The sequence below is a fragment of the Taudactylus pleione genome, unplaced genomic scaffold (genome assembly GCF_031769625.1).
Source record: "Taudactylus pleione unplaced genomic scaffold, aTauple2 ptg000019l, whole genome shotgun sequence".
In the NCBI taxonomy this organism is placed as follows: Eukaryota; Metazoa; Chordata; class Amphibia; order Anura; family Myobatrachidae; genus Taudactylus; species Taudactylus pleione.
Window position 1 is genome coordinate 12934831 of NW_028284421.1, and position 15578 is coordinate 12950408.

The 15578-nt window shown below is 42.0% G+C and overlaps 1 protein-coding gene across 2 annotated transcripts in view; it reads right to left on the bottom strand.

The window, feature by feature from the left end:
• The window catches only part of APBA2 (amyloid beta precursor protein binding family A member 2), a 416211-nt gene that overhangs the window by 38416 nt on the left and 362217 nt on the right, over positions 1–15578 (bottom strand). For both annotated transcript variants that reach the window (XM_088443436.1, XM_088443426.1), the window contains one exon: positions 14779–14898. In XM_088443436.1, coding sequence (XP_088299562.1) covers positions 14779–14898 — 120 coding nt within the window. The remainder of the gene's footprint in view (positions 1–14778; positions 14899–15578) is intronic.

The window sequence follows — 15578 nt, forward strand, 5'->3', positions numbered from 1 at the left end:
CAAAAGACTGAGGACTGATATGAGTGAGCCGCTCCATACATCTCACTACGCAGCGTTGAACTTAATCAACAACTTTATACCGACCTCATTGTGACAAAAATACTAATCCTAAATTCCAAGGACACTGTACAGTAAGTGACTTTGGATGCAGCAAATATGTGACAAAAGATGCTAAATTTAGAAAAACGTCTAAGGGGTAAATTTACCAAGAATCGAGTTTGGTTGTCTTTGCAAACTCATGCGAGTTTAGCCTTTTTTCAAACTTGCAAATTTACTAAGACCAAACAGGTGTGAGTTTGGAAGTGAGTTTTCTCTACTCACTGTTAAAACTCATGTGAGTTTGCAAACTCAACTAAACTCACCATCGGCCAATCTAGGAAGTACTTTACATGAAAAAGTTGCAATTCGCAAGTTTACTAAGAATCGAGTTTACAATCTGGGGTAAGCTTGTAGCAAACCCACTGTGAAATTGATGTTTCAAATAGAGCACCTCCTGAGCTGCGAGTTTGGCAGAAACATACACATACCAGTATGATATGTGTATGTATCTGCCTGAATACCTAACAAAAAAAAAAGAAGACGTAGGGTCCCCACCCAAAAGCCTAAGCACCCCCGGACTTGCCAGCCAGTCCTGGTTCCTAAAATTACAGGGTACAAAATGAGTAGGGTTCCACCATAATTTAGGAACCAGCACCTGGCTGCAGGGCCAGTCCTGGTATTAAATATAGGGGGGGAAAATGCGTAGGGGTCCCCCTATATTTAAAACAGCACCGGACCAACCCGACCGAGGTGTAATGCCACAGCCCAGAGACCCTTTCACCAGGGCTCCGTGGCCAAAGTATTACAACCCCAAGCCGCTCAGGCCAAGCTTGGGATTTCAGGGGAGGACCAAACACAACCAAATGCAATTCTTAGTAAATTTACCCCCAGGACTTGCTACCCGTGGCGGTGTAATCCAATTTTTGGCTTATCTGATTGGTTGGTTGCAAAAAATGTGCCTCCAATCCTAGGGGGAAAAAACATCCCTGTGCTGAAACCATTGGGTCTCCTCCCAACACACATGTGCCTCTGACGTGATACAGTGCGGATTTGTCACAATAAACCTGCAAATGACTTATGACAATACACTATGAACACTGATAACTGAAGCATGCAAGGATCCGTTGAGAAAACTATTACTCTACATGATTCTTTTTTCTCCGAACCATCAACTTCAGCTTTGTGCTTTATGAGTCATGACCTGTCTTCTCAGGGCTATGCAACGTGGCTGGTCATGTTGTGTCACTCATAGCTACACCAGTCAAGTTGTTCTTTACTTGGAGCAACCAGCACTGTGACATGTTACTTGAAATAACCGTGCGCATCGTGAGGTGACCAATCTAATAAGGCAACGCTGGCACATCCTCTATTCAAGGTGGGGATGGCCGTGTCCACTGTAAGGAAACTTGATGATTTGAAAATACGCTCATGACATATCAACAGCATTATACATATATTTATTTATATATTTATTAATAATAAAGATTGTTATTGGTGCAAATATACAATATTTTACAAACATGTGGTAGTAACACCTTTGAAAACTTATATATAATGCAATTATTTAGAAAACAAGTTTTGTAATTATCATCCTTGTACAGTATAGACATAATATAATGTAGTTGAGTACCATGGCCAGCAGATGGTGCCAAACTAATTCTAAAAGTCCGAAAACTGTGCCTCACAATATTGTATTATTTTAGGGTTATATAAATATATAGGGGCTAATTTTTCAATGGGCAAACAGGAGATTTCACCAACAGTAAGGCTTTTTTATTGCTTTACCCTATACAAGTAACAGTTACCAAAACCAATAACGCTACTATTGTTGCCAATAACCCCCACTAGAGGTACAATTCCCGGCTTCCCCATGCTACATGGGGATAGTTACTTAACAGGTAACATGACATCTCAGGATGGCTAGAACAGATTAAAATGATTAAAAATGTTTTATGTTTGAATAATTGTTCGAATAGCTTTAAAACAAATGAAGGCTACATTTTCTTTTCAGAATCTGCATGAAAGTCCCTGCTTGGTGCCTATAATTTGCTTGCACACCGTAGTTACGGCCCTGCAAAAGAATAAATTATATATATATATACATATATACATACACACACACATATATATATATATATATATCTATATATATATATATATACTGTATAATATATATATGTATATATATACACACACATACATATATACTCTCATCCTAACCCACTACTCCATGTTCCTTCCTCACAATCCAGCCCATCTGTGTCGCCCCTGTTTGTCTGCCTCCTCCCCTTTAGAATGTAAGCTCCCACGAGCAGGGACCTCTTACCTAATGTGCTTCTCCCTCACCTACTCCTTCTTTAATTTACAACAGCACCTATCCCTTGGTTGCTGACGCCATGCTGCTTATTTAAATGTTATGCAGCAATGTATAAATAGGGTATTTGTCCTGCGTTGTTTGTACTGTTAATAACTGTTTTTCTTGTGTGCTCACTTGTTTATGTACTTTGTAAGGCGCTGCGGAACCCTTGTGGCGCCATATAAATAAAGGTTAATTATATATATATATATATATATATATATATATATATATATATATATATATATATGTGTGTATCTACACGTCAGCCAATTTGTACATTTGAAGCATCCTGGTTTTTTACTACCCATAAAACTGTCTTGCTGTAGGTTTGTTTTAATTTGTCACATCAGATTTTACTAACATGTCCTTAAGGTTCCTACCTCTTTCAAAACATTGCATGATATTTGATCTCTAAAGACAGTCAAATCATTATCACTGGTCACTATTGCCAGGGCCGCAACTAGGGGGGGGGGGCTGGAGGTGCACGTGCACCAGGTGCGCCGCTGCACCCGGCGTCAGTGACCTCCAGCCCAGCGCCGCAGGGAGACCAGCGGGCGTCCGGCTCTTCTCTGCAGCATCGCGCTAGCCGGAGGCTGGAGTTCACTCCTGAACTCCAGCTTCCGGCTCTCCCCACAGGCACTATGGGAGAGACGTAATGACATCTCTCCCATAGTTCCGAGGAGCAGCTGGGTGGACCCAACGGCGGCGGTCACAGGAGCGGGGTTTAAGGTAAGTATTTCTTTTTTTTTTGTGTGTCTAAGCGGCACTACGGGAGCATTACCAGGGGCACTACAGAAGCATTACCAGGGAGCACTACAGGGGCATTATCAGGGGGCACTACGGGGGCATTACCAGGGTGCACTACAGGGGCATTATTAGGGGGCTCTACATGGGCTTTATCAGGGGGCACTACAGGGGCATTACCAGGGGGCTCTACCATTACCAGGGGGCACTACAGGGGAATTACCAGGGGGTTCTACAGAGGCATTAGCAGGGGGCTGTACATGGGCACTACAGGGGCATTGCTAAATGGGCACTACAGGGGCATAACTAGGTTTATTACTACATGGGCACTACAGGAGCATACCAGGAATCTCTACATGGGCATTACTAGGGGGCACTACAGGGGCATTACTAAATGGGCACTACAGGGGCATTACTAGGGGTATTACTACATGGGCACTACAGGGGCATTCCTAGAGGGCATTACTATATGGGGACTACAGGGGCATTACTATTTGGGCACTACAGGGGCATTACTATGGGGGCATTACCATATGGGTACTACAGGGGCATTACTATGGGAACATTACCATATGGGCACTAGTACAGGGGCATTATCTCAGCGGGCATTACTATAGGTGCACTACTGAAGGGGCATTACTATGGGGGCACTACTGCGGGGGGAATTACCAGGGGGGCACCAAATTACATGTCTTGCCCCGGGTGACAAAAACACTAGTTTTGGCCCTGCTATTGCCCAATAGTTGTTTGATTATTTTACTTGACTAGTTAAAATGATTAACCTACAGAAATTTACGTTGTGTTTGTTTTTTCTCCTTATTTGTTAATAATTGCGCTTCATGCCAATTTTTTTAATCCCTATATTAAAACCAGCTTTGCTGCTGCCTGGTGCTGGTTCTTAAATTACAGTGGAACCCTACACATTTTGTTCCCTGTAATTTTTAAGAACCAGGACTGGCTGGCAAGTCCGGGGCTGGTTAGTCTTTTGGGGGGGACCTCACGTAATTTTTTTTTTAACAATTTAAGGCGAAAAGTCAGAGGTCAGACTATTCGCCATCATCGCTGGTTTTTCCTGGGATAAAGTATCGGGCGCGTACCCGCTTATCCCCGTATTCAATTTGGATCCGGCGAAAATGGGACCTCATGGAAAGGTAAGTATCGAAAAGGTCCAGTAAGTTTTCGGGAAATCATCCTAGCACCCCCCTAAAGATGTCCTAACATGGGGGATCACTATAGGTACCCCAGAATAGCCCTGCTAAAGGAATTTGCTTTTTAAATGGTCTCAATAGGCGCTATTTTGCGTCATTGAGCAAGTGATGAAGAATAAATTTTTGCTTTTTTGGGGGGGGGGTAAATAAGTATTCCTATCAAATTTGGGGTACATGAAAATGGGTGCAAGCATAGTTCACAGTTACTAAAATAAAGCTTTAAAGTGCACAAAAAATGCACATTCAGCAAGCATCTGCAATAAAAAAAAAACATCCCCCATACTGCAAGACCCCCCCCAGAAGCTATTTCACTAGTTTTTGAATTTGTACCCCAACTTTTTTTCTTCGACCATTTTTTCAAAGTGATTTTTTGGTGTGTCCTTTGTGTAATTTTATGCTTTGTTGATGCAGTTCGCATCAAGGGGGTGTAAAAAGAGTTTAGGGTGGTCCCCGAAAGTCTGTAATCGGGGAAAATGATGTCATCTGCGAAAAAGATACAGCGAAAACGCCTTTTCGCTCCAAATTGAATACAAGCAGCTGACACATATCTCACTGATATGTTCGGGCTGCTTTCTAGTGAGAGTTGTGTAGAGAGGAATCACTGCAATTTCGGGTGAGGTAACTCACTTGAGTTTGCTTACAAATCACCCGAGAATCTCAACCTAAATCACCGTCGGCAAACTCGTTTAGCCTCAAATCGCCTGTTGGTAAATTTGGGGGAAAAAAAGTGAAAAAAATCACCCGACTTCCGGCGATTTATACCGAGATGAATCATTTTGCAAATCAGGTTAATCCTAATTCTTAGTAAATTTACCCCTTAGAGTCAAATGCTCATATTTTTGAAAGCCAGCGTAGGGACTGACCAGAATGGGAAGACCGTGATGTGGTTGGTCAGCTTGACAAACTATTGCAATACTTTGGAACTAAGGGCCTGATTCAGACTTGGAAATAGAGTGAGATATCTCTCTCAACTGTGTACCTGAACAAACCATGTTGCAATGCAAGGGGTGTAAATACATAAAAAAATTACATGTAGGGTAAATACTGGCTGCTTTTGCATGTAGCCCACTAATACTGCACAGCTTTATTATTACTCTAAATGTAGATGTCAGTTTGGACACACTCCTCCCAAATCTAAATCTCTCTGCACATTATAAATCTGCCCCACCTGCAGTGCAGCATGGTTTCACCAAGATGATGAGTTGAGAGAGATATCTCACTCTATTCCCAAGTCTGAATCAGGCCCAAACATTCCCTGGAATCATAAGTACAGTTTGGAATATAATGGTGAGTGCTGAGTTTGTATGATTTTTTTATTTAAGTGGTGTGGTCACATACCACTGGCACCGCAGATGTTTGAATGCCGTGGGCAAAGCCAATTATATATATATATATATATATATATATATTAGGGGTGGGCGGGTTCGGATTTCTGAAATCCGAACCCCCCCGATCCGAGGCCGATCTGAGTCAGGCTCGACTTTTCCCGCCGGACTCGGATCTGAAATCGAGGCAAAACGTCATCATCCCGCCTTCCGGGTCTCGCGGGCTTTGGATCCTATTTAAGGTACCCGCGTCGGCGCCATTTTCTCACTCGGCTGTGGACAGTGAAGAGGGAGGGTGGGAGTTAGGGCTGGCTGGGCTGTGTAGTGTAGTGTAGTGTAGTGCAGAGTAGTGTTGTGCTGTGCTGCGCTGTGCTGCTGTAGTCCATAGGGGTTGTGTCCACTACTTCAAAGTCTGTAGGGGCTGGCTGTGTTGTGCTGTGCTGCTGTTGTCCATAAGGGCTGTGTCCACTACTTCAAAGTCCATAGGGGCTGGCTGGACTGTGTTGTGCAGTCAGTTGTCCATAGGGGCTGTGTCCACTCCAAAGTCCTGTGCAGTGTCCCAGTCCTAAAGGGGTGCTGTAGTGTTGTCCAGGGGGTGCTCTGTCCGTCAGGGGTGCTCCCCCCAAGTGGTAAAAAAATATATATTTTTTCTGTGTTTATGAATTGTGTGCACTGTGGCTGCACGTGCATCAACAAAGGAGCAGCGCCAAGCGTGTGCCTGTGTCCCATTAGTAAAGGGCCGGCTGGCTTGTCCGTTAAAGGGTGCTGTAACCCCCAAAGTACACTCCAAACAAAAAAAATATATATTTTCTGTGTTTGTGAATTGTGTGCGCAGTAGCCGCACGTGCATCAACAAAGTAGTGCCAAGCGTGCGCCTGTGTCATAAGTAAAGGGCCGGCTGGCTTGACCGTTAAAGGGTGCTGTAACCCCCAAAGTACACTCCAAACCAAATTAAAAAATATTTTCTGTGTTTGTGAATTGTGTGCGCAGTAGCCGCACGTGCATCAACAAAGTAGTGCCAAGCGTGCGCCTGTGTCATAAGTAAAGGGCCGGCTGGCTTGACTGTTAAAGGGTGCTGTAACCCCCAAAGTACACTCCAAACCAAATAAAAAAATATTTTCTGTGTTTGTGAATTGTGTGCGCAGTAGCCGCACGTGCATCAACAAAGTAGTGCCATGCATGCGCCTGTGTCATAAGTAAAGGGCCGGCTGGCTTGACCGTTAAAGGGTGCTGTAACCCCCAAAGTACACTCCAGTCCAAACCAAAAAAAAATGTATTTTCTGTGTTTGTGAATTGTGTGCGCAGTAGCCGCACGTGCATCAACAAAGGAGCAGCGCCAAGCGTGCGCCTGTGTCCCATAAGTAAAGAGCCGGCTGGCTCATTTCTTAAAGGGTGGTGTAACCCACAAAGTGCACTACTCTCCAGCAAAAATAAAAAAATATTTTCTGTGTTTGTGTGCGCCTTAGCCGCATGTATATATCAATATAACATAAATGGAGGACCAAACTTTCTCCGATAAAAATAAAATAGGGAAAGATCAAGAACCACTTCCTCCTAGTGCTGTTGCTGCTGCTGGGAGTTGTTCATCATCCCAGAGAGGAAGTAGGAACACCACTACTTTTACTAAACAATTGACCCTCCAACAGTCCCTAGCGAGGAGGATGAAGTACGACAGCAGTCATCCTGAAGCAAAACGTATAACTAAGGCCTTGACTGCTATGTTGGTGTTAGACGTGCGTCCGGTATCCGCCATTAGTGCAGTGGGATTTAGACAATTGATGGAGGTAGTGTGTCCCCAGTTCCAAATCCCATCTAGATACCACCTGCATCCTCAAAGCAGCAGCGACAAGCGTGCGTCTGTCTGTTAAAGGGTGGTGTAACCCTCAAAGTGCGCTCCACAAACAATAAAAAAATTCTTCTTTTTTTCCTGTCTTTGTGAATTGTGTGGGCTGTAGCCGCACCTGCATCCTCAAAGCAGCAGCGACAAGCGTGCGTCTGTCTGTTAAAGGATTACATCGGTGACAGCATCCAAGTAGGCATGTCAGACAGTCCGTACATGTACTGGCAGGAAAAAGAGGCAATTTGGAGGCCCCTGTACAAACTGGCTCTATTTTACCTGAGTTGCCCCCCCTCCAGTGTGCACTCCGAAAGAGTGTTTAGTGCAGCCGGGAACCTTGTCAGCAATAGGCATAGGAGGTAGCTTCCACAAAATGTGGAGAAAATGATGTTCATAAAACTGAATTATCAACTTTTCCAGGGAGACCAGCCTCCAGAACGTACAGAGGGACCTGTGGTGGTGGATTCCAGCAGGGACGAATTAATACTCTGTGAGCATGAGGATGTACACAACGCTGAAGAGGGTGAGGAATCGGTGAATGAGGAGGATGAGGACGACATCTTGCCTCCGTAGAGCCAGTTTGTGCAGGGACAGATTAATTGCCAGCTTGTTTTGTGGGGGCCCAAACGAACCAATCATTTCAGCCACAGTTGTGTGACAGACCCTGGCGCTGAAATGATTGGTTTGTTAAAGTGTGCATGTCCTGTTTATACAACATAAGGGTGGCTGGGAGGGCCCAAGGACAATTCCATCTTGCACCTCTTTTTTTTCTTTGCATTATGTACTGTTTGGGGCCTAGTTTTTCAAACTGCCATCCTGTCTGCCACCTGCAGTGTCACTCCTAGATGGGTCACGTGTTTGTGCCGCCCACTCGTGTCGCTTAGCATAGTCATCCATCTATCTCGGTGCAACCTTTTGGACATAAAAACACTATTGTGAGGTGTGAGGTGTTCAGAATAAACTGGAAATGAGTGGAAATTAAGGTTTTTGAGGTTAATAATAGCATAGGAGCTGAAAAATCAACACATTCTATGATTTTAGCTGTTTTAAAAAAAAATACAGATCCAAAACACAAAACCCAGAACCCAAAACACCGAAGGGTGGTTTTGGCAAAACCAATCCAGATCCAAAACACGAAGAAAGATCCAGATCCCAAACCAGAACACGAAAAGTGGCTGGTGCACACCCCTAATATATATATATATATATATATATATATATATATATATATATATATATACACATATACATATCTGTGTCCAAATCCCAGCACTCCACAGGTATGATATATAATGATGTAACTTCCGGTGCGACTGCCTCATAGCGTCGAACACGTGGAGTAGCTAATGGGTGCACTTGTGAGGTGCTTGCTATATAAACTGGTAAGTGTTTGTATATTTTCTGTATTGGCTTGATAAAAGTGCAGGGGAGCTGAAACATTGCTACATATAGCTATGCTGTGTTCTTGATTTATTTATCCGGAGTGCCGCCATTGGGATTTATATATATATATATATATATACATACATATATATATATATATATATACATATATACACATACATGTATACATATATATACACATACATGTATACATATATATATATATATATATATATATATCCTGCACCACTCTCTGCCTAGTGAATGCAATCCTAAACTAACTTACTGTGAGAAGACTGACTCTTGTTACTGTGGGTGGTCTCTAGTCAGCATGGCTGGAGTGGGAGTCGCTGGGACCATGCTGACTTCGGGGCTCGGGCAGTGCCCTGGTCCGATGGGCGCTTGGCGGTGGGCAGAAATACGTCACTCACGGCTCTACTCTGCAAAGGACCATGGGAGGAGTGGCCGCGGCTGGGCAGGCGCAGTATGCCCTTCTGCGGCCATGGCCATTTTCCTTGTCCCCTGTAGCCAGAATGAGCTTCTGTTCAGAAGCTCATTCTGATCTGTATGTGGCTGTCACCTGACAGTCTGACTACTGCTCAGCGGGGGGAACTGCAGAGCCATGGAATGCCCCTAGGCATTCCTGATGCCCTAGGCATTTGCTTAGAATGCCTATGCCTAGGGCCGGCTCTGCTGCTAGCGCTACTGCAGAGCCACTTAGAGTGTCCAAAGGTTGCTCCGGACAACCACCCTGCAGCCAGTGGAGCTGCTCGCCCAGAGCTTTAGTTACCGGCTGGCAGTTCCACAGGCTTACCAGCAGTGCTCTGGGAGTCGACAGTAACTGATTCCAAATGCAAATGTCGCACCTAGAATCAACTCCAGACCTTTTACCTGCTTAATTGATAATGAAATAACGAGGGAATAGCCCACACCTGTCCATGAAATAGCTTTTGAGTTGATAGTCCCATTACTTTTGGCCCCTTAAAAAGTGGGAGGCACCTATAGAAACCGTTGTAATTCCTACACCGCTCACCTGATTTGGATGTAATTACCCTCAAATTAAATCTGAAAGTCTGCAGTTAAAGCACATCTTGTTTGTTTCATTTCAAAGCCACTGTGGTGGTGAATAGAGGACAAAATATGAAAATTCTGTCAATGTCCCAATATTTATGCACCTGACTGTATGTATATGTACATTTGCCACTCTAGTGTAATCAGGGTTTCATAACTCCAGTACTCAAGTACCGTCAACAGGTCATGTTTTATGTATTGCTTTAATCATGCGCTGAGTCAGTAATTATCCCACCTGCTTCAGCAGACAGAAATCCACAAAACATGACCTGTTAGGAAAACCTGAGGGTTGAGTTTGAAAACAACTGTTGTAAATCAGTGACATGCAGTGAGGTAAATGGCTGGGGAGGCACTTGCTAGTATCAGAACCAGATTTACAGATACATATATGTATGTTAGCAGCAAATCGCACCACGCATGACGCGATTCGTGCACCCGTGAGCGAGTGCACGTGCTGCTTTCGCACACGCGACTCCATAGGATTGCATCGTGTGAACGTAGAGCGCGGCATGGCTTAGTGCGGCGCACGCGGCCGCAGCTAATCGCATGGCGCGATGTGTGCACACGTTTGCAGAGTGATCGGCAAAGATGCAAGAGGACACATCTGTAGTGCTGGAAATTTTGTGTTTTGATCAGGGATAGAATAGGTAGACGGGGAGGCAGTGCCTCACCTGCCATACACTATTTACTCCGGGGTTTTGACTATAAAAATGATTAGAATAATACAAAGAAGATATTTATAATATTTTCTTTAAATATTTCTTACAATTTTTATAGTCTAAACTCTGGAATATACCTAAGTATGACAGGAAAGGCTCTGCCTCACCTGGTCACACATCACTAGTGTAAATTATACTGTACATATTATTAAATATATTATATACAAAGTACATTATATACATATTATTAAATATATTATACACAGGTAACAATATCTATACAAATATTTTTCATACAAGTATGCATGAACTTTGTATATAACACAAATCCTTTTTGTTCCCCTCCAGACAACAACCAGGATATGTTACACAGTATGTGGTTTGAGCTATCAGAACACCATCCAAAACATCTGCCTTGATATACAGTACTGCAACATTTTTATTCTCTCTTTGAGAAAATATCTGGATGGAAGTCTGAAATAGTGTGCTTTGATGTGCGGACTGGACTTTAGTAAATCTCATGATTTACAAAGTGCACATAAAAACACTAAAAAGCATCACTTTAGTACATATCCCCCAAAGCCTGTTTATTAACATCAATAGCAACATTAATGCCTGTAGAGCAATGAAAAAACTAACCAAAAGGTGTTATGTACACTGCAAAGTCCACATACTTCATATTACTGAACATGTAAATAATGTGCCATATACAGTGCATCCGGAAAGTATTCACAATGCTTCACTTTTTTCACATTTGTTATGTTACAGCCTTATTCCAAAATGGAATAAATTCACTTTTGTCCTCAAAATTCTACACACAATACCCCATAATGCCAACGTGTAAAAAGTTTTTTTGCGATTTTTGCAAATTTAATAAAAAAAAAAAAAACTCAGAAATCACACGTACATAAGTATTCACAACCTTTGCTCAATACTTTGTTGATGCACCTTTGGCAGCAATTAAAGCCTCAAGTCTTTTTGAATGTGATGCCACAAGCTTGGCACATCTATCTTTGGGAAGTTTCGCCCATTCCTCTTTGCAGCACCTCTCAAGCTTCATCAGGTTGGATGGGAAGCATCGGTGCACAGCCATTTTCAGATGTCTCCAGAGATGTTCAATTTTATTCAAGTCTGGGCTCTGGCTGGGCCACTCCATGATGTTGTGAGAGAAATGGGAGTGACTCCGCACAGAAAGCAAGTGTATTATGCCATATATATTATACCAACAATTAATTATATCTTTCAAAAAACCGTGACAGATTTCTCAGTTGGTGGTGCTCCCTAGAGCCAAAGTATAAGTATGAACAAGCAAAAGGGAAGAAGAAGCTCTTTTTTCTGGGGCACTCGTGTATAAATTGTTTGTATTAAAATATAACTTTTAATAATGTTATTTAAAACAGTGCATCTCAAATTAATATCTAAGAAGATAAGTCCAGCATTGCCAGGACTATCAAGGAAAAATATATTTTCCACAACAAAATTTAACAAAACACACACAAAACATACATAAGAAATTGGCAAAAATATTATAGGCAATGAATTGAGACCAATAGTTCTCATACACGATTCACCTCATATATGATGAGTATCTGTAACAAAAGTTATACACATATGGTTGCATCAGAGGTATTACAATCCGTACCTTTATCCATAAGATGTATATGTAGACAGACCCCCAACTTTCAACAAAGGGGAAGATGTTGGGAGTAACAGTCTGTTAATGGTGTGTTTAAACTCAGAGCACATGTATAGATTGTTGTCATACAATAGAACAATATGTTCAGATCTGCACATGAGGAGTTTAGCCAAGAATCCACTTGGTCGTTCACAACATCATACAAAGATATTAACTCTAATTATCTCTGCAATACAATGACATAATATATGGCAAATATGTATTATTTACACAGAACAATGACACATATAGGCATTTGTGGCTACCAAAATAACCATATATCTTTACAAATAAAAATAGAAAGAGGTGTCATTGCTGTGTTGTCATATTCCTACAAATAGATGAATAAATGCCACAAGTCATGGTACCAGAGTATAGTGACAGAGTTAAAGTTACATCAACTGATACTTTTACCCTTAGTAGAAACACATGGATAGAGAAGTGGTTGGCATGTGCACCTGCCCAACCAGGACCGTGTATTGCCGTTGCTGTACGGCTCGGGGACGAGCGTTTCGCCTGTAGGGCTTGTTCATCCCCGCATGAATAGAGAGCCTTGGCTCTCTGTTAAAATACCTACTTCCGGGTATTCCTCCCGGTCACATGTGATATGAGAAACCAGCGTCCATTGGATAATCAGGTCGCATGGTATGCACAGTGTGAGAGACCATATTCTATTGGTTCATCTGGTCACATGCTATTCACACTGTGTCATCCGCATAGCTGATGAATTCTGCTGGGTCATAATATGTGTGCTAACAACCAATAAGGATAGAGTAATGGATTCTGTGTCATATACGATAAACAAACTAGTTTAACCCCTGACTGAGTTAACCCCTTTTGCTCTTGATGCATACAAATATGTATGGAAAAGAGGGTGAAGCAATGAGTTAATAAATACACTTATTATAGTAGACATTCTTATTTCATATCCATTGCTTCCCAACTTCCTATTGGTTTGAGGGGGAGATAGTCTTCATCGTTATTATGTTACACATATATTGCTGCAGCATAAGTGACAAGATTACAAAAGGCTGCTATTTAAAGCAGCTATCATATTGTATTAACTGAACAGGATTTATGAGGGTATATGAATACTAAATGCAATATCATATATACATAAATAAAGTCAAATCCAAAACAATTATTACATAAATGTATATACGTAGCGGAAGATTGATCTTCCAGAGAGAACGCGAAGAAAGGGGCCACAATGGACATTTAGAATCATACTGTACCAGAATAAAATAAAATAAAACTCTTGGGTGTTATCATTTCTGTGACTCACGTAATGCATTAATTAATTAATCTTCATAGATAAGTGTATATATGTATAAATTCCCCACATATTTAGGAAGAAGAGTGAACCTCATATAACAGAAGGACAGAGTATGTCCCTTATGAGCACAGAAAGAGAAAGGAGGACTGGATAGAAAAAAGAGTTTGATAGTAACCCCTACATATATAGCAAGAGGATTGCAGCTACTGCATATCATTGTGTAAGGACATAGAATGATGTGTGAGCGTACCTCCTCTGCCTTGTAGGGGTAAGAAAAAGTAAACTGGGCATCTGCTGTTACATTGTATCAGCAGGAAGGATCCTGATGAAAACATTGCAGGATCCTTTCCTGAAAATCTGTAATGAGAGTACCCATAGTAAGGATTACAGACATGATAGAGGTACCATCACAGGTGCGGATACCTGTGCTACTTCTGATCATATTTCTCAGAGGACATTGATGATCAGTGAGCAATGGGGCCATGCATAATATGGTTTGGAATGAAGGAAAGTGAAGCTGCTCACATAACAGTACCGATGGATGGGTTAGCTCTGTTACTAATAGCATTGCAGAGTGGTTGTCATCCTCCTCCTATTTTTGTTGCATGCTTGAGATTAAAGGGATAGCCATTATGGGGTATTGTGTGTAGAATTTTGAGGACAAAAATTAATTTATTCTATTTTGGAATAAGGCTGTAACATAACAAAATGTGGAAAAAGTGAAGCGTTGTGAATACTTTCCGGATGCACTGTATATACAGCAGATGTACATTACAGTATGTGTGCTTCTGGTATATTTGCACATTGATACCATGGGCCTCATTTAGAATTGTAAGCTTATGCACACAGCAGCTGCATCTGTTTACAAGGCCAGTAAATCTGCATTGCAAGACACAGACACTGGCCTTGGCACTCCCAGAAAACGGGACTGACACGCCCCTGTTTTCTGGGTATGCAGGCAGCGCCGCCCCACTGTCAATCATGTCGTGGCTTACGGGCGACTGCATGTCACAGTCAGTGACATGCGCAGTACAGATCCTACAAATGCGTCGATCATTAAACATCAAAGTTGTGCGCAAACCAAACTCTGATGGTTTGCGTACAACTCTGAATCAGGCCCTTTGTGCATTCAAGATCTCTTAGCAGCATTTAACAAATAACAGAAAAGGGTAACAATTGGATAAAGCATGCGTTTCACTCACAATTCCATTCTGCACACTGAATCCCAGCTGGTATTTCAGATCAGGTCTCTTGATAAGGACAGTAGTGACAGGTGGACAACTCACAATGTTTAGCTTCAACTGCGTTTGATTCTTAAGGCCCTGCCACAACAAAAAAAATGTGTGAACCAGATACTTAATTGCCTACATTGGAGGCCATACTCTGAAGAAGAATCTGCACCTATCATAGGGCAGGTGCAAGTTTCCATGGTGAGTCCAAGCAGAACTGTTGCATCTAAAGACACGCAAAGTGTCGTCTCAGTCCTTGCACATTCAGACACACACTTGTACACCAGGGGAAGGGCTGATAATAACATTAGCATAAAGATGCAGATGTGACTAAACAAAACACATTAAAGCGCTCGCAGCAGAGTATACTTTATATATGAGATTTATACAATAAAATTAAGGGGTCTAGTTACTAAGCAGTGTTATGAGACAGAGTGAAAAGTGATAAGTCTGTGAGAAGGTGCCAGCCAATCAGCTCCCAATTGCCATCTCACAGGCTGTGTTTGAAAATAACAGTTGGGAGCTGGTTGGCTGGCACCTTATCACAGACTTATCACTTTTCACTCTGTCTCATAACACTGCTTAGTAAATAGACCCCTAAATGTTTATAATATCAAGCTTATGGTGGTCTGAAATTTTATAGCTTCCAGTCAAATACATAATCATTCCTTTATCTATTATTAGCATTGAAATGTAGTCACTAGTACGCTTTGTTTTTTGACTAGTGCTGTAGGATGTATGTGTATTTATGTTGTTTATTAAGATGCACTCTG